This window comes from Oncorhynchus gorbuscha, linkage group LG04 (genome assembly GCF_021184085.1).
Source record: "Oncorhynchus gorbuscha isolate QuinsamMale2020 ecotype Even-year linkage group LG04, OgorEven_v1.0, whole genome shotgun sequence".
Classification (NCBI taxonomy): Eukaryota; Metazoa; Chordata; class Actinopteri; order Salmoniformes; family Salmonidae; genus Oncorhynchus; species Oncorhynchus gorbuscha.
The window spans coordinates 14,283,225-14,311,109 of NC_060176.1; the positions used below are offsets into that span (position 1 = coordinate 14,283,225).

The window sequence follows — 27,885 nt, forward strand, 5'->3', positions numbered from 1 at the left end:
TATGTTTGTTTTACTCCATGTGTAACTCTGTGTCGTTGTATCTGTCGAACTGCTTTGCTTTATCTTGGCCAGGTCGCAATTGTAAATGAGAACTTGTTCTCAACTTGCCTACCTGGTTAAATAAAGGTGAAATAAAAATATATTTAAAAAATAATAATGTTTGTCATGTGCATAGCTTGACCCTTCTCCTCATTATCATCCCCAGGCCACCACCAGCCACACTTGCCCAGAGGAGGTTACATGCGCTCCCCATCGTGGACCCGTTGCAGCAAGGCTGAGCACCCCAGGGAGAGGAAGCACCACAGCGACTCCGACACCACCGCAGGGCCCTTAATGAAGCTGGAGAGGCCTAAGCAGCCCTGAGAGCCTGTGGGTCTCGGAAAGAGAGAGGCCCAGAGCGGACACACCGGGAACGGACACCGAGACCACACCAACTGCCCCAACCCCTGGTCCGGGCACTGAGACAACCATGGTGCTGAAGACACTACAGACAGACTGAGCTCTCGACGCTGTGCACTGTATTATAAACTTAACATGAAACGATGTCTGTGAGTGAAATACACACAGACACACACACACATGCAAACACACACAAAATGACACACGGATATCTGCAAAACCACACACACGTACACACATGCTATTTATTGTGTTTTCCATGCAGGGGTTCCACTGGCACAAACACTGGAGGTCCAGTGTGATTTTTGAGACTTTGTTTGGGGTGAACAACAGGGTATAAGTCTGTCCCAGTGTGGGGAGAATGCTTGGCTAAAAGCCTCCCTATCCCTGCAGCATCTTAGGGGTGGGAGAGTGGGCTTGGAGGGGTGGGACGGACCCTGAAATCTGTGACAACCTCGGCTACAAAATAACATGTGGCGAAGTTAACGAGAATACCCACTCCAGTCAAATAAATGACTGGAATATGGATGTCATTATGCGATAATACAGCAGGCAATCTGGAAGTCTTCTTTGTAATTAGAATAAGAGTCCAACCTGAATCTATTGCACAATGTTCTTCCTAAAAGTGCCAGGGCCATCTGCTCTCTGAATTACTTTCTGCAGGCTTTCTGTAGGTTGTAACTAACAGGAGGCAATGAGCAGTGTTTCAGTGGGGCCACTCTCCATCGCTCTCTGAATGACTTTCTGTAGGTTGTAACTAACAGGAGGCAATGAGCAGTGTTTCAGTGGGGCCACTCTCCATCGCTCTCTGAATGACTTTCTGTAGGTTGTAACTAACAGGAGGCAATGGGCAGTGTTTCAGTGGGGCCACTCTCCAATCGCTCTCTGAATGACTTTCTGTAGGTTGTAACTAACAGGAGGCAATGAGCAGTGTTTCAGTGGGGCCACTCTCCATCGCTCTCTGAATGACTTTCTGTAGGTTGTAACTAACAGGAGGCAATGAGTAGTGTTTCAGTGGGGCCACTCTCCATCGCTCTCTGAATGACTTTCTGTAGGTTGTAACTAACAGGAGGCAATGAGCAGTGTTTCAGTGGGGCCACTCTCCATCTCCATCGCTCTCTGAATGACTTTCTGTAGGTTGTAACTAACAGGAGGCAATGAGCAGTGTTTCAGTGGGGCCACTCTCCATCGCTCTCTGAATGACTTTCTGTAGGTTGTAACTAACAGGAGGCAATGAGCAGTGTTTCAGTGGGGCCACTCTCCATCGCTCTCTGAATGACTTTCTGTAGGTTGTAACTAACAGGAGGCAATGAGCAGTGTTTCAGTGGGGCCACTCTCCATCGCTCTCTGAATGACTTTCTGTAGGTTGTAACTAACAGGAGGCAATGAGCAGTGTTTCAGTGGGGCCACTCTCCATCGCTCTCTGAATGACTTTCTGTAGGTTGTAACTAACAGGAGGCAATGAGTAGTGTTTCAGTGGGGCCACTCTCCATCGCTCTCTGAATGACTTTCTGTAGGTTGTAACTAACAGGAGGCAATGAGTAGTGTTTCAGTGGGGCCACTCTCCATCGCTCTCTGAATGACTTTCTGTAGGTTGTAACTAACAGGAGGCAATGAGCAGTGTTTCAGTGGGGCCACTCTCCATCGCTCTCTGAATGACTTTCTGTAGGTTGTAACTAACAGGAGGCAATGAGTAGTGTTTCAGTGGGGCCACTCTCCATCCATCTGAATGACTTTCTGTAGGTTGTAACTAACTGAATGACTTTCTGTAGGTTGTAACTAACGGGAGGCAATGGAGGCAATGAGTAGTGTTTCAGTGGGGCCACTCTCCATCGCTCTCTGAATGACTTTCTGTAGGTTGTAACTAACAGGAGGCAATGAGCAGTGTTTCAGTGGGGCCACTCTCCATCGCTCTCTGAATGACTTTCTGAATGACTTTCTGGTTGTAACTAACAGGAGGCAATGAGCAGTGTTTCAGTGGGGCCACTCTCCATCGCTCTCTGAATGACTTTCTGTAGGTTGTAACTAACAGGAGGCAATGAGTAGTGTTTCAGTGGGGCCACTCTCCATCGCTCTCTGAATGACTTTCTGTAGGTTGTAACTAACAGGAGGCAATGAGCAGTGTTTCAGTGGGGCCACTCTCCATCGCTCTCTGAATGACTTTCTGTAGGTTGTAACTAACAGGAGGCAATGAGCAGTGTTTCAGTGGGGCCACTCTCCATCGCTCTCTGAATGACTTTCTGTAGGTTGTAACTAACAGGAGGCAATGAGCAGTGTTTCAGTGGGGCCACTCTCCATCGCTCTCTGAATGACTTTCTGTAGGTTGTAACTAACAGGAGGCAATGAGCAGTGTTTCAGTGGGGCCACTCTCCATCGCTCTCTGAATGACTTTCTGTAGGTTGTAACTAACAGGAGGCAATGAGCAGTGTTTCAGTGGGGCCACTCTCCATCGCTCTCTGAATGACTTTCTGTAGGTTGTAACTAACAGGAGGCAATGAGTAGTGTTTCAGTGGGGCCACTCTCCATCGCTCTCTGAATGACTTTCTGTAGGTTGTAACTAACAGGAGGCAATGAGCAGTGTTTCAGTGGGGCCACTCTCCATCGCTCTCTGAATGACTTTCTGTAGGTTGTAACTAACAGGAGGCAATGAGCAGTGTTTCAGTGGGGCCACTCTCCATCGCTCTCTGAATGACTTTCTGTAGGTTGTAACTAACAGGAGGCAATGAGCAGTGTTTCAGTGGGGCCACTCTCCATCGCTCTCTGAATGACTTTCTGTAGGTTGTAACTAACAGGAGGCAATGAGCAGTGTTTCAGTGGGGCCACTCTCCATCGCTCTCTGAATGACTTTCTGTAGGTTGTAACTAACAGGAGGCAATGAGTAGTGTTTCAGTGGGGCCACTCTCCATCGCTCTCTGAATGACTTTCTGTAGGTTGTAACTAACAGGAGGCAATGAGCAGTGTTTCAGTGGGGCCACTCTCCATCGCTCTCTGAATGACTTTCTGTAGGTTGTAACTAACAGGAGGCAATGAGCAGTGTTTCAGTGGGGCCACTCTCCATCGCTCTCTGAATGACTTTCTGTAGGTTGTAACTAACAGGAGGCAATGAGTAGTGTTTCAGTGGGGCCACTCTCCATCGCTCTCTGAATGACTTTCTGTAGGTTGTAACTAACAGGAGGCAATGAGCAGTGTTTCAGTGGGGCCACTCTCCATCGCTCTCTGAATGACTTTCTGTAGGTTGTAACTAACAGGAGGCAATGAGCAGTGTTTCAGTGGGGCCACTCTCCATCGCTCTCTGAATGACTTTCTGTAGGTTGTAACTAACAGGAGGCAATGAGCAGTGTTTCAGTGGGGCCACTCTCCATCGAATGACTTTCTCTGAATGACTTTCTGTAATGACTTTCTGTAGTTGTAACTAACAGGAGGCAATGAGCAGTGTTTCAGTGGGGCCACTCTCCATCGCTCTCTTTTCTTTCCATCCTCTCCCTCTCTCTCTTCTTCTACCTCTCTCTACCTGAGAGGAAACCAGTGTGGCCACAGTAAACTAAATGTATTTGCAGATATGATATGAGACACGACAGCAGCCCTTCTCACCAACATTACATTCAACACTCTGAATCTTGTCCTTTGCCAAACCAAGTGATGTGGGGATGGGTGATGAGAAAAATAAAGAATTTCTTGCAAACAAAGTGAATTTTCTCTGTGGGTGATTTTTGCATTAGAGCACTAACCAAACATTGTGCAGCTGTAGGTTGTCTGATAGGGTATTATGAGCAGCAGTCTGAACTTTCCGTTATTTATGCTCAACAGACCAAACAAACAAACTCTCTCGAATTCCTGCCAGGAACACTGTGGAAAAAAAACAGCATCAGCAACATGAAGACATTTCAATTGAAACCACATTGAAATACTTCAGAGTACACACTTAATCACACAGTGGACAGAGAAGTATTGAATAGCCAAAATGTTTAAATGTTCAAAGGAATAACTTGAATTTACTCTTGTCAGCTTGGCCAAAATCAATGGGCTCTGGGAGCTCTGTAGAGGTTTAAAATGTCTGATTTTGAAATGGTGACTGCAGGTTCCTAACTGAGCAGATAGAGGGCAGAACAGAATAAAGTGGGGAATGCAGATAGACTTACAGTATACAGTCATACGCATATCCATAAACAGCTTTATACCATGGCATTGTTGAATACTAGTTTCTGATTGGCTTGAAGTACATTCTACAGCGTGCATTGTTTAAGTGTTAATGCCCAAGAAGCTGGTGTTTGGAGGATATATTGGCACAGGTGCTGTTAGGCCTGAGACGAAGTGGAGGGCCGGCAAACCGTGCCAATATATCCTCTAAATACCGGCTTCTCGGGCATTATCACTTGTATACAACAGGTCACCAACATATTATAGGCTCTCCAGAGGGTGGTATGATCTGCACAACGCATCACCAGGGGCAAACTACCTGCCCTCCAGAACACCTACAGCAGCCGACGTCACAGGAAGGCCAAAAAGATCATTAAGGACAACAGCCACCCGAGCCACTGCCTGGTCTCCCCAATATCATCCAGAAGGCGAGGTCAGTACAGGTGCATCAAAGCAGGGACCGAGAGACTGAAAAACAGCTTCTATCTCAAGGCCATCAGACTGTTAAACAGCCATCACTAACACAGACAGGCTGCTGCCTACATACAGACTTGAAATCATTGGCCACTCTAATAAATGGATCACTAGTCACTTTATTAATGCCACTTTAATGATGTTTAAATATCTTGCATTACTCGTCTCATATGTATATACTGTATTTTACACCATCTATTGCATCTTGCCTATGCCACTCAGTCATTGCTCATCCATATATTTATATGTGCATATTCTCATTCCAACCCTTTACCTAGATTTGTGTGTATTAGGTAGTTGTTGTGGAATTGTTAGATATTACTTGTTAGATATTGCTGCACTGTCAGAACTAGAAGCACAAGCATTTCGCTACACTCGGAATAACATCTGCTAACCATGTGTATGTGACCAATAAAATTGTATTTGATATTCAAATAATGATTGACAATTTCATTAAAAACCTTATTTTTATTAATTTATTCATACTATTTCATACTTCGGCTAGATGACCAACTCTTATTGCTTTTAGCCGCACCCTTATTCTTCTCCTCCTATGTTCCTCTGGCGATGTAGAGGTGAATCCAGGCCCTGCAGTGCCTAGCTCCACTCCTATTCCCCAGGCGCTCTCTTTTGATGACTTCTGTAACCGTAATAGCCTTGGTTTCATGCATGTTAACATTAGAAGCCTCCTCCCTAAGTTTGTTCTATTCACTGCTTTAGCACACTCTGCCAACCCGGATGTTCTAGCTGTGTCTGAATCCTGGCTTAGGAAGACCACCAAAAATTCAGAAATTTTAATTCCAAACTACAACATTTTCAGACAAGATAGAACTGCCAAAGGGGGCGGTGTTGCAATCTACTGCAAAGATAGCCTGCAGAGTTCTGTCCTACTATCCAGTTCTGTACCCAAACAATTTGAACTTCTACTTTTAAAAATCCACCTCTCTAAAAACAAGTCTCTCACCGTTGCCGCCTGCTATATAGACCACCCTCTGCCCCCAGCTGTGCTCTGGACACCATATGTGAACTGATTGCCCCCCATCTATCTTCAGAGCTCGTGCTGCTAGGCGACCTAAACTGGAACATGCTTAACACCCCAGCCATCCTACAATCTAAACTTGATGCCCTCAATCTCACACAAATTATCAATGAACCTACCAGGTACCCCCCCAAAGCCTTAAACACGGGCACCCTCATAGATATCATCCTAACCAACTTCCCCTCTAAATACACCTCTGCTGTCTTCAACCAAGATCTCAGCGATCACTGCCTCATTGCCTGCATCCGTAATGGGTCAGCAGTCAAACGACCTCCACTCATCACTGTAAAACGCTCCCTGAAACACTTCAGCGAGCAGGCCTTTCTAATCGACCTGGCCGGGGTATCCTGGAAGGATATTGATCTCATCCCGTCAGTAGAGGATGCCTGGATATTTTTTTTAAATGCCTTCCTAACCATCTTAAATAAACATGCCCCATTCAAGAAATGTAGAACCAGGAACAGATATAGCCCTTGGTTCTCCCCAGACCTGACTGCCCTTAACCAACACAAAAACATCCTATGGCGTTCTGCATTAGCATCGAACAGCCCCCGTGATATGCAGCTGTTCAGGGAAGCTAGAAACCGTTATACACAAGCAGTTAGAAAAGCCAAGGCTAGCTTTTTCAAGCAGAAATTTGCTTCCTGCAACACTAACTCAAAAAACTTCTGGGACACTGTAAAGTCCATGGAGAATAAGAACACCTCCTCCCAGCTGCCCACTGCACTGAAGATAGGAAACACTGTCACCACTGATAAATCCACCATAATTGAGAATTTCAATAAGCATTTTTCTACGGCTGGCCATGCTTTCCACCTGGCTACTCCTACCCCGGTCAACAGCACTGCACCCCCAACAGCAACTCGCCCAAGCCTTCCCCATTTCTCCTTCTCCCAAATCCATTCAGCTGATGTTCTGAAAGAGCTGAAAAATCTGGACCCCTACAAATCAGCCGGGCTAGACAATCTGGACCCTTTCTTTCTAAAATTATCTGCCGAAATTGTTGCCACCCCTATTACTAGCCTGTTCAACCTCTCTTTCGTGTCGTCTGAGATTCCCAAAGATTGGAAAGCAGCTGCGGTCATCCCCCTCTTCAAAGGGGGGGACACTCTTGACCCAAACTGCTACAGACCTATATCTATCCTACCATGCCTTTCTAAGGTCTTCGAAAGTCAAGTCAACAAACAGATTATCGACCATTTCGAATCTCACCATACCTTCTCTGCTATGCAATCTGGTTTCAGAGCTGGTCATGGGTGCACCTCAGCCACGCTCAAGGTCCTAAACGATATCTTAACCGCCATCGATAAGAAACATTACTGTGCAGCCCTATTCATTGATCTGGCCAAGGCTTTCGACTCTGTCAATCACCACATCCTCATCGGCAGACTCGACAGCCATGGTTTCTCAAATGATTGCCTCACCTGGTTCACCAACTACTTCTCTGATAGAGTTCAGTGTGTCAAATCGGAGGGTCTGCTGTCCGGACCTCTGGCAGTCTCTATGGGGGTGCCACAGGGTTCAATTCTTGGACCGACTCTCTTCTCTGTATACATCAATGAGGTCGCTCTTGCTGCTGGTGAGTCTCTGATCCACCTCTACGCAGACGACACCATTCTGTATACTTCCGGCCCTTCTTTGGACACTGTGTTAACAACCCTCCAGGCAAGCTTCAATGCCATTCCATGGCCTCCAATTGCTCTTAAATACAAGTAAAACTAAATGCATGCTCTTCAACCGATCGCTACCTGCACCTACCCGCCTGTCCAACATCACTACTCTGGACGGCTCTGACTTAGAATACGTGGACAACTACAAATACTTAGGTCTCTGGTTAGACTGTAAACTCTCCTTCCAGACCCATATCAAACATCTCCAATCCAAAGTTAAATCTAGAATTGGCTTCCTATTTCTCAACAAAGCATCCTTCACTCATGCTGCCAAACATACCCTTGTAAAACTGACCATCCTACCAATCCTCGAATTTGGCGATGTCATTTACAAAATAGCCTCCAATACCCTACTCAACAAATTGGATGCAGTCTATCACATTGCAATCCGTTTTGTCACCAAAGCCCCATATACTACCCACCATTGCGACCTGTACGCTCTCGTTGGCTGGCCCTCGCTTCATACTCGTCGCCAAACCCACTGGCTCCATGTCATCTACAAGACCCTGCTAGGTAAAGTCCCCCCTTATCTCAGCTCGCTGGTCACCATAGCATCTCCCACCTGTAGCACACGCTCCAGCAGGTATATCTCTCTAGTCACCCCCAAAACCAATTCTTTCTTTGGCCGCCTCTCCTTCCAGTTCTCGGCTGCCAATGACTGGAACGAACTACAAAAATCTCTGAAACTGGAAACACTTATCTCCCTCACTAGCTTTAAGCACCAACTGTCAGAGCATCTTACAGATTACTGCACCTGTACATAGCCCACCTATAATTTAGCCCAAACAACTACCTCTTTCCCAACTGTATTTAATTTATTTATTTATTTTGCTCCTTTGCACCCCATTATTTTTATTTCTACTTTGCACATTCTTCCATTGCAAAAACTACCATTCCAGTGTTTTACTTGCTATACTGTATTTACTTTGCCACCATGGCCTTTTTTGCCTTTACCTCCCTTCTCACCTCATTTGCTCACATTGTATATAGACTTGTTTATACTGTATTATTGACTATATGTTTGTTTTACTCCATGTGTAACTGTGTTGTTGTATCTGTCAAACTGCTTTGCTTTATCTTGGCCAGGTCGCAATTGTAAATGAGAACTTGTTCTCAACTTGCCTCCCTGGTTAAATAAAGGTGAAATAAAATAAATAAAACTTCCAGAAGATACAGTCCCAACACAAATCTAGGGTTGCTACCCAAGCCGGCTGGTCGTTCGTTCTATCGGTTCTGTTGACAGAGAAGCAACCCAGTCGTTCAGCCTTTTTGTTCTGTATCTATGACAGACACAACCCAGTCGTTCTAAATATTCCATTGCCATACTGGCTGGCAACGTCTTATCCCTTGCTTGCTAGCTAGCCAACTACGGCTAATTTACAGTCACATCAAAAAAAATGCAGCCAGAATAACAGAAAAATAGCCACATTTATATGAACCATGTATATAGGAACCATAGGAGGCTGCTGAGGGGAGGACAGCTCATACTAATGGCTGAAATGGAGTGAATGGAATGGTATCCTTGGCAGCAGATAATGGGGATCCATAAGAAATACAAATAACATTTAATTTATTCAGTTGCAGCCATTACCATGAGCCCATCCTCCCCAATTAAGGTGCCACCAACCACCAACACACAGAGGCATGGACTGTGTACATGTAACTACCAAAATAAAGGAAATGTGAGGAATGAGTACATGAGTAATACAAAGTATATAGAAAGCAGGTGCTTCCACACAGGTGTCCTTCCAGAGTTCATTAAGCAATTAAAATCCCGTCATGCGTAGGTTCATGTATAATATTGCTGGGAAAGCCATTCATTTTGGCTACCATCCACAGGGCAGGCGTGCTCACTGAATGAATGGTTTGACGAGCATTAAAACGATGTAAACCATATGCCATGACCATCTCAGGAACCAGACCTCAACCTAACTGAACACTTATGGGAGATTCTGAAGCAGCACCTGAGACAGCATTTTCCACCACTATCAAACAAACAATTCCAAATGATCTGTGCGAAGGTGCACTGAAGCTGTTCTGGCTTGTGGTGGCCAAGCACTCTACTAAGTTACTATGTTGGTGTTTCCTTCATTTTGGCAGTTACCTGTACACTACTGTATATAAAGCAACACAAAATGTGCCCCCTGTTCCTATGGAATGGGATTTCACATCCAGTATAAATAGTGGCACAAATACTCCTGATTTAAGTCATCCTTACAGCATTCACACTGGGACATAAAATCAAGAATTTATTGGTGAATGTCAGATGTTGATAATATATCACATAGCAAACTAAACATTTCTGGATGTATTTTAGTATTTTATTTTGCATTGAAACAGTCATATACACATTCCTTATAGTACTTTAAGCAATATCACTAGATGAACTGAGCCACAAGAACCAGCAGTCAGTCAATCAGGCAGAAAAGCAGGATTGGAATTTAAACACAGTTCAGGCTACACCAAGACATCTGGAATGTACTGTAAAAACATTGTCTTTTTTGTTTACGCTGACCCACACAACTAGGCATAGAAGTAGAAACATATTGTTTTATACATATGGTCCGGAGTGTAACAATTCTCATTTTCAATATAAATCCATGTAGGTTGCAGTTTCAAAAACTGTCAGAAATACTGAGATTGAGTGAGGTAGTGACACCTTTATTTTCAGCAGTAAAAGGTAAAAAAAAACCTTCAGAAAGTGCAATGCAGATCGGTACGACATCATCTCATTACTTCTCCAAAAAACCCAATACCCTCTATTCTGAGAAGTGGAAACCAAAACCCCTCTACAGGGTTTCTCCAGGGGCGTGGGAGTAAGCATGGCTCAGCTGGCGTTGCTATGGAGATATATAGTACCAGTCAAAAGTTCGTACATACGAACTCATTGAAGAGTTTGAAATTATTTTTTACAACTATTTTCTACATTGTAGAATAATAGTGAATATATCAAGAGGACAAGTACATTAGAGTGTCTAGTTTGAAAAACCGACGCCTCACAAGACCTCAACTGGCAGCTTCATTAAGTTGTACCCGCAAAACACCAGTCTCTGTTGTTGAGACTGGTGTTTTGCGGGTACTATTTAATGAAGCTGCCAGTTGAGGACTTGTGAGGCGTCGGTTTCTCAAACTAGACACTAATGTACTTGTCCTCTTGCTCAGTTGTGCACCGGGGCCTCCCAATCCTTTCTATTCTGGTTAGGGCCAGTTTGCGCTGTTCTGTGAAGGGAGTAGTACACAGCATTGTACGAGAGTTTCAGTTTCTCTAATGGAAAAGCCTTCATTTCTCAGGACAAGAATAGACTGACCAGCTTCAGAAGAAAGTCTTAATCAGACCCACAAATGCTGATGCTCCAGATGCTCAACTAGTCTAAAGGCCTGTTTTATTGCTTCTTTAAATCAGAACAACAATTTTCAGCTGTGCTAACATAATTGCAAAAGGTTTTTCTAATGATCAATTAGCCTTTAAATGTATAAACTTGGATTAGCTAACACAACGTGCCATTGAAACACAGGAGTGATGGTTGCTGATAATGGGCCTCTGTACACCTATGTAGACATTCCATTTTTTTTTTTATCTGCTGGTTCCAGCTATAATAGTAATTTACAACATTAACAATGTCTACACTGTATTTCTGATCAATTCTATGTTAATTTAAATGGACATAAATGTTATTTTCTTTCAAAAACATTTCTAAATGACATTTCTAAATGATACCAAATGTTTGAACAGTAGTGTATGTATCTCAATACTTCACAAAAGACGTGTGAAGTTCATCTGTTGTCAGTTGACTTATAGCAACATTGAGAGAGCATAAGAGGTGAGGTAGTGTACACTAGTTGTACTCAGAAATAAAACTTGTCAGAAGCTGTTTTCCTGTGGGGAAAAGTGGGCAGGTAGAGGAGTGGCGGTTGTTTTTCGCAAAAGACTGAAAAGTGACATTCAGAAGACGGGTTTTTCTTCAATGAGACCTACTAACAGTTTGAACCTCAACCAGAAAGAGGATAAAATACAATGTCAATGTCATACTGTCCCACTGTTACAGTCTGCTCTGCATGGACTGGATTTCTGCTGAGCTTTCTGAAAACCCTCCGCAGTCACATGGCTGTTTAGTTAACAAGTGTCAATGACTGAAGAAAGACATGGGAACATGAACACGGCGCTGAAATTCAACAAGGTCAGAAGGTAGCAAAAACGTTGAGGATTAGACGTCGCACGACAGGTAGCCTAGCGGATAGAGCGTTGGGACAGTAACTTAAAAGGTTGCTAGAACCCAGAGCCAACAAGGTGAAAACCAAATCTGTCAATGTGCCCTTGAGCAAGGCACTTACCTCCAGGGTCACCGTTGATAATGGCAGACCCTGGCTGTCCAAATCACACACGGTATTAATATACACTTGTACATGTGTGAAAGAGGACAAATTAGCACCAACCAAATTATTACAATGGTGCAACACACACACACTCACATAGCCCTTCATGTTCCAATATGAAATCTAAAAGAAAACATCTCACTTCAAATGAGATGTACATCGGGGATGGGTAGTATTGATGGGGTTGGGGGCCACAAAAAAACTGAACTCATCATGAGGGGCCGCAGTTGCTCACAGATCTGCATACCTACACCATAAAAATACATCAATAAAATTGCTAATTGACTAACAAAAGAAAAACTTGCACCTTGTGTATTTTAACTCACAACAGTAAGTTGGGGGGGATTTATCCAAGGGCCTTCAAAATGGCCACAGACAGTCACCCATCCCTGATGTACATGATCATATATTCATAAAAATGTTGCATGTCAGACAAACTCATCCAACACACAATGAAAAAGGTAAAATAATGAATACTACACAACTATTAAAACAATATACTTTCCCTGTGCCGACCATGGTCTCTAGGGCCTTAGAATGACCTTACCAGCCCTGGAATGCACTACGGTCAGGATAAAGGAGGAACATAGTACAGCAGGGAATCTCCAGGGAAGGAAAGGAACAGCATGGTGGAGGAGTGGACATCCTTCACAGATTGATGAATCTCATGCCCTGCAAAACCAAAATACAGGAACACCTTTTTGCATTCCCAAACGAATTTGAAAAAAAGTCTACATGAGAATTGGCACAATCTAGGCTGTTGGAACAGATCCCCTGCTGCACCCCACAACCCTCAATCTGTAGCCATCAGGGACACGGTGCAGGGGTGCCTTGTTAAACCTGACACCCTCTCCTGATATCAGTCTGTCTGGGTCATGTCAAGTGCCCTCCCCTCACCAAATTAAGTCTCAACATGTTCCTCCAGTGGCCTGGTTGAGTGGGGGCCAGGCCAGACGTGGTGTCAGTCTACAGGTAAAGAGCCTGCTTGCGTTGCTGCTCCTGGGGAGGCTCTTCCGTCCCCCGGTCCTTGTTCCAGTTCTTGAGGCCCTCTGGAAGGGAGGTGTCCTCCTTCATGGGCCCCGTCCCCTCCACAAACTCCTCATACGTAGACTTCTCCTTGTAGGGGCGAGGACCCAGCAGCTCCAGCATATCAGCCCTGTCCAGAACCTCCTTCTCCAGGAGACGCCTCCCCACCTGGAGGGGAGACACACAGGAGGGGATGGAGGTTAGACCACTTTTCAACCATGTTCTATATACCTTTCTGATAGGTTATCGATGCGATTGCCATCCTATTTCTCCCCCTCTTAGGGTTAAGAGATTTGGACCTCCTCTCTCTAGCCCTCTCCATATGTCCCTCCTCTGTCACCATCTCTCTCCTACATACCCCTCTCTATCCCCCTCACCTTCTCTACCACATCTCTCTTCTCAGTGATGAGCTGCTGTGTGCGTTGGAAGGCGGCGTCTATGAGTGAGCGGACCTCCTGGTCTATGAGCTGGGCCGTGGGCTCGCTGTAAGGCTTCTCCATCACCATCTCTCCCTGCCTGGGGAGCTCAAAAGACACCTGGCCCACCACCTCACTCATCCCAAACTGAACCACCTGAGAGAGGGATCGAGGGGGAGAGAGAGGTTAATTAGAGTGTGTGTGTGTGAACATACATCACTGCTGGTTTAAACGCGCATGCGTTTACCTGTGCGTAGGCAGACTGCGTGACCTTCCGGAGGTCATCCTGTGCCCCTGTGGTGATCTTCCCAAAAAAAGACCTGCTCTGCCACACGTCCCCCCCAGCATCATACACATCCTGTCAAACAGCTGCTCCCGCGTGAACAGGTACTGCTCCTTAGGGAGGTACTGAGCATACCCCAAACCCTTCCCCCGGGGGATGATTGACACCTGGGACAGGAGAGGAAACAAACAGGTAAAATCCTACATTCTGCTCAGGGTGAAATTGAGGGATAGGTAGGTGTTAAGGGATTTTTATGAATAATGACTAAATTATGTATACATTTAAATCAGAACTATAACTAAACAGAATACTACTATGTTACTGGATGGATGTATGAATCTTATTATAATCATAATACTGAATGTAATGTGTGTAGTTTTCGTCAAGAATTAGAACAAGGACTTTCTGTTCCTTGTTAGAAACGAATGGAGCTATCGTCAGACCGGCTGGAATACTGTGTTCCTTACAGGACATTCTGTCCCCACCCAGGGAGGGGAGAGACCTTGGGCTTGAAGTAGATTGTTTAACAGGTGACAGACAATGTGGGAAGGCTTGTGAACTATATTGCCATTGTATCTGAGAGGAGGAGAGACATTTATGATGAAATGTGATGTATATAAACCAATGTACATTGTATTATGACCAGAGCTCTCGGAAATAAACGCTACTGATTAATTATGAGACTGGTCTCTGTCCATTCTATGCAAATAAGTATCTTACAAATTCTTAGAAACGGACAGAGTGTTTTAATTGAACATATAGGAAATCAATTCCTCTAACAGTAGGGTGGGTAGAACATTTAACATTACATTTAAGTCATTTAGCAGACGCTCTTATCCAGAGCGACTTACAAATTGGTGCATTCACCTTATGACATCCAGTGGAACAGTCACTTTACAATAGTGCATCTAAATCTTAAAGGGGGGGGGTGAGAGGGAATACTTATCCTATCCTAGGTATTCCTTAAAGAGGTGGGGTTTCAGGTGTCTCCGGAAGGTGGTGATTGACTCCGCTGTCCTGGCGTCGTGAGGGAGTTTGTTCCACCATTGGGGGGCCAGAGCAGCGAACAGTTTTGACTGGGCTGAGCGGGAGCTGTACTTCCTCAGTGGTAGGGAGGCGAGCAGGCCAGAGGTGGATGAACGCAGTGCCCTTGTTTGGGTGTAGGGCCTGATCAGAGCCTGGAGGTACTGAGGTGCCGTTCCCCTCACAGCTCCGTAGGCAAGCACCATGGTCTTGTAGCGGATGCGAGCTTCAACTGGAAGCCAGTGGAGAGAACGGAGGAGCGGGGTGACGTGAGAGAACTTGGGAAGGTTGAACACCAGACGGGCTGCGGCGTTCTGGATGAGTTGAAGGGGTTTAATGGCACAGGCAGGGAGCCCAGCCAACAGCGAGTTGCAGTAGTCCAGACGGGAGATGACAAGTGCCTGGATTAGGACCTGCGCCGCTTCCTGTGTGAGGCAGGGTCGTACTCTGCGGATGTTGTAGAGCATGAACCTACAGGAACGGGTCACCGCCTTGATGTTGGTTGAGAACGACAGGGTGTTGTCCAGGATCACACCAAGGTTCTTAGCGCTCTGGGAGGAGGACACAATGGAGTTGTCAACCGTGATGGCGAGATCATGGAACGGGCAGTCCTTCCCCGGGAGGAAGAGCAGCTCCGTCTTGCCGAGGTTCAGCTTGAGGTGGTGATCCGTCATCCACACTGATATGTCTGCCAGACATGCAGAGATGCGATTCGCCACCTGGTCATCAGAAGGGGGAAAGGAGAAGATTAGTTGTGTGTCGTCTGCATAGCAATGATAGGAGAGACCATGTGAGGTTATGACAGAGCCAAGTGACTTGGTGTATAGCGAGAATAGGAGAGGGCCTAGAACAGAGCCCTGGGGGACACCAGTGGTGAGAGCGCGTGGTGAGGAGACAGATTCTCGCCACGCCACCTGGTAGGAGCGACCTGTCAGGTAGGACGCAATCCAAGTATGGGCCGCGCCGGAGATGCCCAACTCGGAGAGGGTGGAGAGGAGGATCTGATGGTTCACAGTATTGAAGGCAGCCGATAGATCTAGAAGGATGAGAGCAGAGGAGAGAGAGTTAGCTTTAGCAGTGCGGAGCGCCTCCGTGATACAGAGGAGAGCAGTCTCAGTTGAATGACTAGTCTTGAAACCTGACTGATTTGGATCAAGAAGGTCATTCAGAGAGAGATAGCGGGAGAGCTGGCCAAGGACGGCACGTTCAAGAGTTTTGGAGAGAAAAGAAAGAAGGGATACTGGTCTGTAATTGTTGACATCGGAGGGATCGAGTGTAGGTTTTTTCAGAAGGGGTGCAACTCTCGCTCTCTTGAAGACGGAAGGGACGTAGCCAGCGGTCAGGGATGAGTTGATGAGCGAGGTGAGGTAAGGGAGAAGGTCTCCGGAAATGGTCTGGAGAAGAGAGGAGGGGATAGGGTCAAGCGGGCAGGTTGTTGGGCGGCCGGCCGTCACAAGACGCGAGATTTCATCTGGAGAGAGAGGGGAGAAAGAGGTCAGAGCACAGGGTAGGGCAGTGTGAGCAGAACCAGCGGTGTCGTTTGACTTAGCAAACGAGGATCGGATGTCGTCGACCTTCTTTTCAAAATGGTTGACGAAGTCATCTGCAGAGAGGGAGGAGGGGGGGGGGAGGGGAGCAGGATTCAGGAGGGAGGAGAAGGTGGCAAAGAGCTTCCTAGGGTTAGAGGTAGATGCTTGGAATTTAGCGTGGTAGAAAGTGGCTTTAGCAGCAGAGATAGAGGAGGAAAATGTAGAGAGGATGGAGTGAAAGGATGCCAGGTCCGCAGGGAGGCGAGTTTTCCTCCATTTCCGCTCGGCTGCCCGGAGCCCTGTTCTGTGAGCTCGCAATGAGTCATCGAGCCACGGAGCGGGAGGGGAGGACCGAGCCGGCCTGGAGGATAGGGGACATAGAGAGTCAAAGGATGCAGAGAGGGTGGAGAGGAGGGTTGAGGAGGCAGAATCAGGAGATAGGTTGGAGAAGGTTTGAGCGGAGGGAAGAGATGATAGGATGGAAGAGGAGAGAGTAGCGGGGGAGAGAGAGCGAAGGTTGGGACGGCGCGATACCATCCGAGTAGGGGCAGTGTGGGAGGTGTTGGATGAGAGCGAGAGGGAAAAGGATACAAGGTAGTGGTCGGAGACTTGGAGGGGAGTTGCAATGAGGTTAGTGGAAGAACAGCATCTAGTAAAGATGAGGTCGAGCGTATTGCCTGCCTTGTGAGTAGGGGGAAGGTGAGAGGGTGAGGTCAAAAGAGGAGAGGAGTGGAAAGAAGGAGGCAGAGAGGAATGAGTCGAAGGTAGACGTGGGGAGGTTAAAGTCGCCCAGAACTGTGAGAGGTGAGCCGTCCTCAGGAAAGGAGCTTATCAAGGCATCAAGCTCATTGATGAACTCTCCGAGGGAACCTGGAGGGCGATAAATGATAAGGATGTTAAGCTTGAAAGGGCTGGTAACTGTGACAGCATGGAATTCAAAGGAGGCGATAGACAGATGGGTAAGGGGAGAAAGAGAGAATGACCACTTGGGAGAGATGAGGATCCCGGTGCCACCACCCCGCTGACCAGAAGCTCTCGGGGTGTGCGAGAACACGTGGGCGGACGAAGAGAGAGCAGTAGGAGTAGCAGTGTTGTCTGTGGTGATCCATGTTTCCGTTAGTGCCAAGAAGTCGAGGGACTGGAGGGAGGCATAGGCTGAGATGAACTCTGCCTTGTTGACCGCAGATCGGCAGTTCCAGAGGCTACCGGAGACCTGGAACTCCACGTGGGTCGTGCGCGCTGGGACAACCAGATTAGGGTGGCCGCGGCCACGCAGTGTGGAGCGTTTGTATGGTCTGTGCAGAGAGGAGAGAACAGGGATAAACAGACACATAGTTGACAGGCTACAGAAGAGGCTACGCTAATGCAAAGGAGATTGGAATGACAAGTGGACTACACGTCTCGAATGTTCAGAAAGTTAAGCTACGTAGCAAGAATCTTATTGACTAAAATGATTAAAAATGATACAGTACTGCTGAAGTAGGCTAGCTAGCAGTGGGTGCGTTGTTGACACTACACTAATCAAGTCGTTCCGTTGAGTGTAATAGTTTCTGCAGTGCTGCTATTCGGGGGCTAGCTGGCTAGCTAGTAGTGTTGTTTACGTTACGTTGCGTTAAAAGAACGACAATAGCTGGCTAGCTAACCTATAAAATCGCTCTAGACAATTATCTTTGATACAAAGACGGCTATGTAGCTAGCTATGTAGCTAGCTACGATCAAACAAATCAAACCGTTGTACTGTAATGAAATGAAAATGTGATACTACCTGTGAATGCGACCGGGTTGTTGAGTTCTATTCAGTAGACCTTGGCTAGCGTTGGCTAGCTGTTGGCTAGCTAGCAGAGTCTCCTACGTTAAGGATGACAAATAGCTGGCTAGCTAACCTCGGTAAATTAAGATAATCACTCTAAGACTACACACTCTAAACCTAAACAACACAATTATCTTGGATACGAAGATACGAAGACAGCAAAGACAGCTATGTAGCTAGCTAACACTACACTAATCAAGTCGTTCAGTTGAGTGTAATAGTTTTCCCAGTGCAGCTAATCAGTGGACGTTAGCTAGCTGGCTAGTGAAGACTACGTTAGGACGGCGAAATACGATAATTACGCAATTATCTTTGATACAAAGACGGCTATGTAGCTAGCTGAGAAGAAATTGCTAAGATTAGACAAATCAAACCGTTGTGCTATAATGAAATGTAATGAAAAAGTTATACTACCTGCGGGAGCGAAGTGGAACAGGGACAGTAAGGACAGAAGAGACAGTGGGTGGGGATAAAAGACAATAGAAGAGGGGAGAAGAGAATGTTATTGAGGGGGGGGGGGGGGGGAAGAGATGGCCACACACCTTGAGCAGAGGGTCAGCATGTTCCAGGTACCAGCCCACCACAGCATGGCCAGCCTCGTGGTATGCTACAGTGGTCTTCTCTAATGGCTGTAGTACCTGGGTCTTCTTCTCCAGACCTGGGGGGGAAAGGAGGGCATGTTTACAACCACAAAGTGTGTGTGAGTTTCATGTCTCAAGGCTGCACTTGTGTGTGTTAGGGGAGGGGGCTTGGTTACATGTTCAGGAGTAAAAGAGTGGCCTCACTGGCGCCGACAGACAGGGCAGAAAGGTCATGTCAACACCAGTCAGTCTGACAGTTACATTCCAAAGATTAACTCCCTATTTGAGCCCTGGTCCCTGACATCCACTCTCCCCACCATCCCCCAGTCAGTGACAGTAGCTTACCTCCGATGACCCTCTCGATGGCCTGCTCAAAGTGCTTGACGATGATAGACTTGTTAAGGTAGCGTGCTGCTATCAGGGCCGCCTCATTACACACGTTGGCAATATCAGCTCCTGTATGTTGACAGAACCATGTACTGTGTTAATTTCATCATTACTTTTAAAGGGATAGTTTGGGATTTTGGCAATGAATCCCTTTATCTACTTCCCTCACGAGCAAATTCTAACTAGATTATCATAAAGAACGGAAGTATGTGGGTAAAGCTAGCACAAAGTCAAAGTCTCGCTAATGCTAGTTAGCATTGGCCTACAAAGCCACCTCTAACTTCCTTCATACTGGACACAGAGACATACAAATGGTATCCATGAGTTCATCTGACTCTATGGAAGTAGATAAAGGGCTTCATTTCCAAAATCCGAACCATCCCTTATACAGCTAGCTGTCAACGTGCACAGACAAACACGCCTGGCCCTGCACTCACCAGTGAAGCCAGGTGTGAGGGCAGCTAGTTTCCTGGCCAAAGCTTCAGAGTCTATACTGGAGTCCAGCTTCAGAGGCCTCAGATGGACCTTAAAGATGGATGCTCTACCTTTTATGTCTGGTGGACCTGAGAGGAGAAGAAGAGTGAGAAAGACCATTTGAATTAGAGTAGGGATAGAAAGGGAAAGAGAGGGGGATCATGTTTGACAGGGAGGAAGTGTAACATATTTATGGAGACGGATCACTGGTTCAGACTGGAGGAAGAGGGAAAATATTGACACCCTAGTCACAGGGCCCAGGGGAGCAGCTTACCTCGCTTCCTATCCCTAATGGTTACTATCCCCCGGTTACATAACCCTTCGGTTTATAGAAGCTCTCAATCACGCTGCAGTTAGTTTCCATGGCAGACAGAAGAATGCAGGCTAGTGAGGCCAGGCCAGAGCAGTCTACCATTGTACAGCTGGACTGGACTTGGGGGGAAATGGATCCCAGCCGTAAGAAATCTCACCTCACTCACAAAGGGTACAACCACATCCACACAGGTGACATAACATGTTACTGCAATGTTGGGCGCTGCAATGTTGGGCGCTGCAATGTTGGGCGCTGCAATGTTGGGCGCTGCAATGTTGGGCGCTGCAATGTTGGGCACTGCAATGTTGGGCACTGCAATGTTGGGCGCTGCAATGTTGGGCGCTGCAATGTTGGACGCTATCTACACAAGGCAATTAGGCAAGTTATGATAGTACTGATGGCAAAAACATTTTGCACAGTCAGTGCTTCTGCACCTGTACTTTTGCCAAGAATGTGACCAAAAATATATATATATTTTTTTAAATCTCTGTGCACTTCAAGTTTTCACTTCTAAAATGTCTTGATAACAAGGACAAAAACCAGGCAAGCTTTTACTGCATTGTTGAAATGGGGTCATGTCAGATTCTAATCATGTCGGCAAGGGCTGTAGGGAGTGGTTTCACTACCCAGGGAAAGGTGACAGAAAAGAAGCCTCTGTATATGAACCACATTCATTTCAGCCAGGACTGTCTGGGAATAGAATATGGACCAGGAGTTCTCAATGACCACAGGACCCAACAGCAAATAACTCTGGGCCCTAGTTAGAATTTATAGCACTGAGTTTTTCCTGTTCACGTCAAATTCCTTTCCCAAACCTCACAGGGCCAGGCTAGCGCGTTACTATGGTAATGGGGGTCAGGTCAGGAGAGGCGGAACTGGACAGGCATGGCGTGCTAATGTCATGAGATATGCCGGCCGGCTCAGGCTGGGTAATCCCCCAATAGACTGCGCTGAAGATGCTAATCTGACGACAGGGCAGAAAAGCTCATTCTGTTTGTGGGCTGTTGACCAGAGAGGAAGAGTTGTCAGAGAGCAGAGCCAGAACAACGCCAGAGCAAAGAAATAAACGCTAATGCCACGTTAATCCTGGGAACTCTAATCCAGGTAAACGGTTTAATGCAAGTAAGCTACGCTCTTTGAGTCACAGTACTGAACACACTGAAAGCACTGTTAAAGTACCTTTTACTGTAGAAATAGACAGCATTGTGTAGACCGTACAGGGGCTAGGTAGCAGCATCCACATACTGTGGCTTATATCTAGAATATATATATATATATTTTTTTTACCTTTATTTAACAAGGCAAGTCAGTTAAGGACAAATTCTTATTTTCAATGACGGCCTAGGAACAGTGGGTTAATTGCCTTGTTCAGGGGCAGAACAGATTTTTACCTTGTCAGCTCGGGATTCCTATCTTGCAACCTTCCAACGCTCCACTAGGCTACCTGCCGCCCTGTATATGTGAGGTACTGATAGACCTGGACTCTGAAAGAGGGGCCAATGAATTGTCTGATAGTCTGTAACAATGGCTGTGCTGATATGTGGCGACAGGTAGAGAAAGATTAGGTCCTGCTAAAGTTAGACTATCTGTACCTACTACAGTATTTAGATCATTGACAGAACAGAGAGCCATGACAGAACAGAGAGCCATGACAGAACAGAGAGCCATGACAGAACAGAGAGCCATGACAGAACAGAGAGCCATGACAGAACAGAGAGCCATGACAGAACAGAGAGCCATGACAGAACAGAGAGCCATGACAGAACAGAGAGCCATGACAGAACAGAGAGCCATGACAGAACAGAGAGCCATGACAGAACAGAGAGCCATGACAGAACAGAGAGCCATGACAGAACAGAGAGCCATGACAGAACAGAGAGCCATGACAGAAATAAACAGGTCCAGGCCACACAGATGTTATTTATGGAGTGGACTGACTGTACCTATGTAAATCTGTCTGTCGAAGCGCCCAGGTCTCATCAGTGCTGGGTCCAGGATGTCTGGTCGGTTGGTTCCAGCCAAGACGACCACGTTAGTGCTGGTGTTGAACCCTACAGACCCAACAGAGAAGTGATGGGGAAAAAAACAGTAGAGATTGAATGGAAGGGTCACATAATAAACAGGACACAGATAACTATGGTTAATTAAACATGGCACATTCATTGAGTGTCTTTGGGAATCATTTCCCTTTTTGTGCTTCATTTAACCTTCATTTAACCAGTGTAAGACGACCAAACCAGACCTACCATCCATCTCCACTAGCAGCTGGTTGAGTGTGTTCTCCTGCTCCCTCTGTCCCCCAAAGTTCCCTCTGCCTCTCTTCCTGCCCACGGCATCTATCTCATCGATGAACAGGATGCAGGGAGCGTTCTTACGGGCCATGGCAAACATATCCCTCACCTGGAAAAGGGAAAGGAATGGGTTACATTACTGGGTAGGTCCACAGCACAACAAATCAACACTTTAGCAAAGTTTATCATGCTTTTTCTATAAAACTGATGTCAATACAGTGATACATGTATTTATTCCCATGGAGGAGTGAAACAAGTGCGTGACCTCAAAGCAAATATTTAGACAAAAAGAGGAAAAGCTAACAGAAATCCACCCTGTTATCCAACTGTCCCTCTTCCTCCCCTCTCCCCTGGGGTAATACTGACCCTGGCTGGACCTACGCCAACAAACATCTCCTGGAACTCAGATCCGTTGACGGTGATGAAGGGGACATTAGCCTCTCCGGCTGTGGCCTTGGCTAGCAGGGTCTTCCCTGTGCCGGGGGGACCCGACAACACTGCACCCTGGGAAGCACATGGTCATAGCTGGTATAAGTGGACACTCTTGTGAGTACTTGGAGGTTAGAGTGCAGTGGTGACAGATGCAATGGAAATGTCTATGCAAACAAACAGCCAATTAACTATAATCTCAGCTCGTCATACCGCATACACAACAGCAGTGTTTTCCTGACATGGCCATGAAATCCAACACACTGCTATTTCTTGGTGAGCATTCTCCTGTACAAGGTTATTCTGAGTAGTATTTCAGATGCTGGTATGGTATCTAAGGAAAGAGTTACCTTGGGAATCTTGGCCCCCAGGTCCTGGTACTGCCGGGGGTTCTTCAGGAAGTTGACAAACTCTAGGATCTCCATCTTGGCCTCTTCGCAGCCCGCCACATCCTTAAATCTCACATCAATGTTGTCCTTCATGACCTTGGCCTTGGATTCCCCCATGCTGAAGGGGTTGCCCCGCCCCCCGCCACGGCCTCCTGCCATTGGTCCCTGGCGCATGGTGAAGAGCAGGAAGCCAACCAGCAAGAGGGTTGGAAGAATGCTCATCAGGAAAGTACTATATATAAATAAAAGAGAGGAGAGATTAGCATTAAGGAGCCAATCAATCTATCAACATCTCCAGGGTCAGTGAGTGCAGGATTAGAGAGGACCTTCAAATGAGTTCCAACCACACAGCTCCTAATCTGAACAACATTCAAATAAAGTCTTCCTGTTCCCACAGCGCTCCACCCATCCCATGGCCTAGACCTCATGATGTCTCACCCGTCGCTCTGGCTTCCATAGATCACAGGTACTCTGTGTGTAGAGTCCAGGCCCATCTCCTGCTGGGCCAGCTCCAGGTTGCGTTCAAACGTCTCCACGCTGCCGATGTTGAACCACAGGTAGCTCTGTGACACACAGAGAGACAAGGGGATGTGAACACACAACTGCTGGCATTCCTCACTGGTTATATACCAAGCAAAACATTATGGAACATAACCACATAAGACAGCTAAATCCAAATGCATATCATACTAACTTGTAAACTCTGTACATGTCTTGAAGTCTAAAGAAAGGGGACCTATGGAAAGTGTAAAAAAACAAGGCTCCCAAATGTCTCCCCTGTGATTATTTGGTACATACCACCTCTGACGTGTTGACTCCATGCACTGGGATGACTCTGACATACTGTTTGTTGACTACCTCCAGACGGTCCACCTGTACAGAGAACACATCAGACACATCAAATAATGAAGCCCTCAGACTCACTGTTCCACACACAAACAATGACATAACAGCTCCAATGAAAACACAAGCAATAATACTTTACTTATGGGTCTTATAAAATACATAGTAATTACATAGTAACTAGTGAAGAAAAGTAAACATAGCCCCTGTCTCTCACCAGTCCTCTAGCCAGGTAGTTATTTAAAAAGTCCTTCCAGGAGACCTCCTTCCCAGTCTCTCGGAAGTAGAAATACAGGAACGCAGAGGCCATGCCGGCGAATCCGATCGCGACATTGCGCATGGTCTTCTCATCCAAGGGGAAATCATTCTGTCAGATTCAGAGAAAACAATGAGGGGAAACAGGGTGGAAATGTATACATTAGTCTCATCAACACACACACACACACACAAGCGAACACACACAGACACGGTGTCTGAGTGGAAGCAAGCAGAGTGGTGCTCTTGCCAGCGTCTGCCTCCCTCTCATGCAAACTGTCAACCCCCCCCCCCCATTAGCAGTATGATAAAAGGTGACCCTTTATCCTCTTACACAGCAGCCCTTTAGAAATAGAAACGCAACCTTTTTTTACTTTCCTCTCTCGTCCATTACATAACAGGCTGCCAAACGAGCCATTATTGACTGACATGTTTATGTAGCGTCTCTGGTTCAGATCAGGTAGATTAAAGGGGTGGAAAATCAAACATGAATGATGACAGAGTGCTGTTGTTGTGGAGAAAACAGGCACACCTTGTTTGTTTACATGTCTGCTCGGTAGAAAGCAGAGGCTTTGAAACAGACCTGGAAGCGTGTCCACCAGTCTGATTCATCCTTCCTTCCGCCTCTCCTCCTCTCTCTCTCGCCACTTTCATTTTGTCCCTCTTCTCCTCCGCTCTGAGATTCTGTCTCTTTGGTCTTCTCATCTAAACAAGCAAAATGACACAAGAAGTTAAATCACAGACAACTGGCTGTCCATCATTGACATCCCAGTGTTTGAACAGTGTGCCAGTAGAGAGACAGGATATAGGCTTTCAGCAATACCACCGGTCTCTTCAGATGATTTGTTCACTCCAGGAGTGTCCTCACTCTTTGGGAAGAACTTCTCAAATCCTGAAGCAATTAAAACATCTAATTAGCATAGGGATTGAAGATGTAGGACACAATCAAACAACAAAAATGAATTGCACAGTCATCTGTAATTGCCATGGTCATTACATGCATAGATGATAACATCAACATATTCCTGGTGTTAGAGTGATTTACCTCGTGGGGGTTTGGAACTGAGCAATCGAGCCAATGCGAAAGTGCATTGATTTAATCCCATGGGATTGATTCGTTTTAATGCAGAACACTGAGGAGAGAGTGGGATTGGATTAACACAGCCTACCATGATATTCAACAATACACAGTTGAAGACTATTCAGATGTTATTCACTGAATATTCTAATTATGATCCCAAACATTTAAATGAGTATAGCAACAGACTTTCTTTTTATAGTTTACTCTGTTAGTCAGCCCCACTACAAAACATTTTTGGGTGTGCATCATTTTTACCCCTGACTATTCATTGAATATAAAACACATCCAGACATAATAACTGAACCAGGCAAACTGATTATTATTACAGAAATTATAATATTTAAGTCCTTAATAAACAGATTAACTTATTTAATTTATGTTAGGCTATAAAAACACAAGATTTGGCAAAAGGCCTTTGAATGTTTCACACAATTTGGGTCAAGGCTAGAATAATACGAAAAGCTCCGAGACCGTTGCGACAGGATGCAGTTTGTCAAACTTACGTCAAAAGTAGATTTGCAAAAGTTTTTTGCATTTTATCTAACACTAACAGATTGTCCTCACCTTAACCCAAGTATCCTAAAATGATACGTTAATTCTCCTAACCTGCTGAGTAAATTATCCTAACCTGATACGAAAAATCAAATTTGACGTTAATTTGATCAAAACTGAAGTGATCGCTTCTAGCCATGACCCACAATTTTCTGCAGTTGAGACGCCCCCTTCCCCACAGGACGCAGCAACTCTATATGTTATGAAGTGAATCAGGGGAAAAATGTTTCATAAGCAAGGACGGGATCTTTGTGCAATAAACTATTTTTGACAAAGTTCATCAAGCATAGGCAAACAAGGCTTAATCATGCATTTTTAAAATATATTGCATATCTGTAATCAATGTTGTGTGATAGCATGACATGGTTCTTTTGCAAGTTGACGACGGACGGCATTATTTAAATAAATTGCACCCTACCTTCGATAATGAGCTAAAGTTACTGTAGCGAAAAGCTGCGTGGATGGTGGCGCCGCCTCTGCCCCAAGCCTGCACCCCGTTCCGCAGGGGCACAACACTCACTGAAAGCAGCCCCATCATGTGAACCATACTTCGGCTGGAGCAGGTAGAGTGTCCCGGCTGTTGGGGTCGATCGACTCCTGAGCCTCAACAGTTTAAAACTAGCTACGATTACGCCGAGAGAGATAAACCAAGTCAACAGCCTGACGTAAAATAATTTAAACAAAAAATAACATTCACAAATATGTATCTATGCATGTATCACTGCTGTCAATCATTGGTTTTGATATGTGTACAATAAGGACATTCAATTAATTTAAGTTAAAGTATTCACATTTAATTATATTTATGTTCGTGCATACCCACGACCTCATCTGGTCCTTCGAAAGACCGGACTGTTGCTTTGCGATTGGTCAATATGCGTGGAACGATAACAACAAGTGACGTTTATGAAAATGAGGGAGTTCTATTAACCTGAGCCGCGGTGCTTCTGTCAATGGCCCGTGACGTAACGAGCGCCCTTCTCAAACCTTACAGTATTCTGCAAGTATGCCAACAAAGCAGCAAGGTCTATACATTTACATATCATGTCCATAAAATATATGTTCGAAATTTCTAACTCGTTTTTATTGTTCATTTATTTAACTAGGCAAGTCAGTTAAGAACAAATTCTTATTTTCAATGACGGCCTAGGAACAGTGGATTAACCGCCTGTTCAGCGGCAGAACGACAGATTTGTACCTTGTCAGCTCGGGGATTTGAACTTGCAACCTCCCGTTTACCAGTTGAATGCTCTAACCACTAGGCTACCCTGGGATGGGAATGCAGATAAATCGTTTTTATAAAAATAAATCACTTCTGCATGTGAAAATACCGAATCCTACTCTGTACCCCACGTGTTTGATCTAGCCTAGGCTATGTCACTTTTCTTTGGAACCGTGGCCTTTGAACCACTGAGGTTGGGGGCAACTGGCTCACCCCTGGGAGTCAGCCCGTTCCAAAACGAACGCACACCTAAACAAACTCCTCCCACCGGGCCAGATAATTGAATACCCTCATTCACTGGTCACATTTTCCACGACGATCAGATAGAAACAATCCCTCTCAATCCTTTTTAAATACAGTTTGTTGGTACACTGTTCAAAACAGCATTCAGTATGGCCAAGGTACACAGTAACATATGCATTAGCCTCTGCCACAGGCCTGGAGCATAGGGCTACATTGGCAAAGGCTGCCACAATGTCAGCTAAAACACTCCTCACAACATATAATTTATTAATACATTATTCATGCTCAACTTCACATGATCTTACAATTCATGTTAATATCTGGATTTTCACTAACACATGGAACATTACACTTGCATGTTATGAAGATCATGATGTAGAGGAAAAACATAACACAACCAAATACTCATTATTTTAAAACAAATAATTTGTCAACATCATCATGCTCATGTCCCCAGAAGTATAATTCGTCAGCTTTCTCATCTCTGAAAAGAATGTGCCATACCTTGATGCGGGCTGCAAAACCCCTCACAAAAATACTGTAAATAGATCACTTGATCAATGGGAAAATGCAGTGTTCAATTGGAGTTCCAAATATGTCAGCACACAGTGTGTCAACTTAAGACATAGTTAATCAGCACATCAT

The 27,885-nt window shown here is 45.6% G+C and overlaps 1 protein-coding gene and 1 pseudogene across 2 annotated transcripts in view; one reads left to right on the forward strand and one right to left on the reverse strand.

Moving 5' to 3' along the window:
* The window catches only part of LOC124033694 (dysbindin domain-containing protein 1-like), a 40,926-nt gene extending 39,456 nt beyond the window's left edge, over positions 1-1,470 (forward strand). For both annotated transcript variants that reach the window (XM_046345880.1, XM_046345881.1), the window contains exon 4: positions 206-1,470. In XM_046345880.1, the coding sequence (XP_046201836.1) occupies positions 206-363 (158 nt within the window). In that variant the 3' untranslated portion in view covers positions 364-1,470. The remainder of the gene's footprint in view (positions 1-205) is intronic.
* A 9,769-nt stretch (positions 1,471-11,239) lies between these two features.
* Positions 11,240-27,341, reverse strand: LOC124033690 (annotated as a pseudogene).
* Between the last annotated feature and the right edge of the window lie 544 nt (positions 27,342-27,885).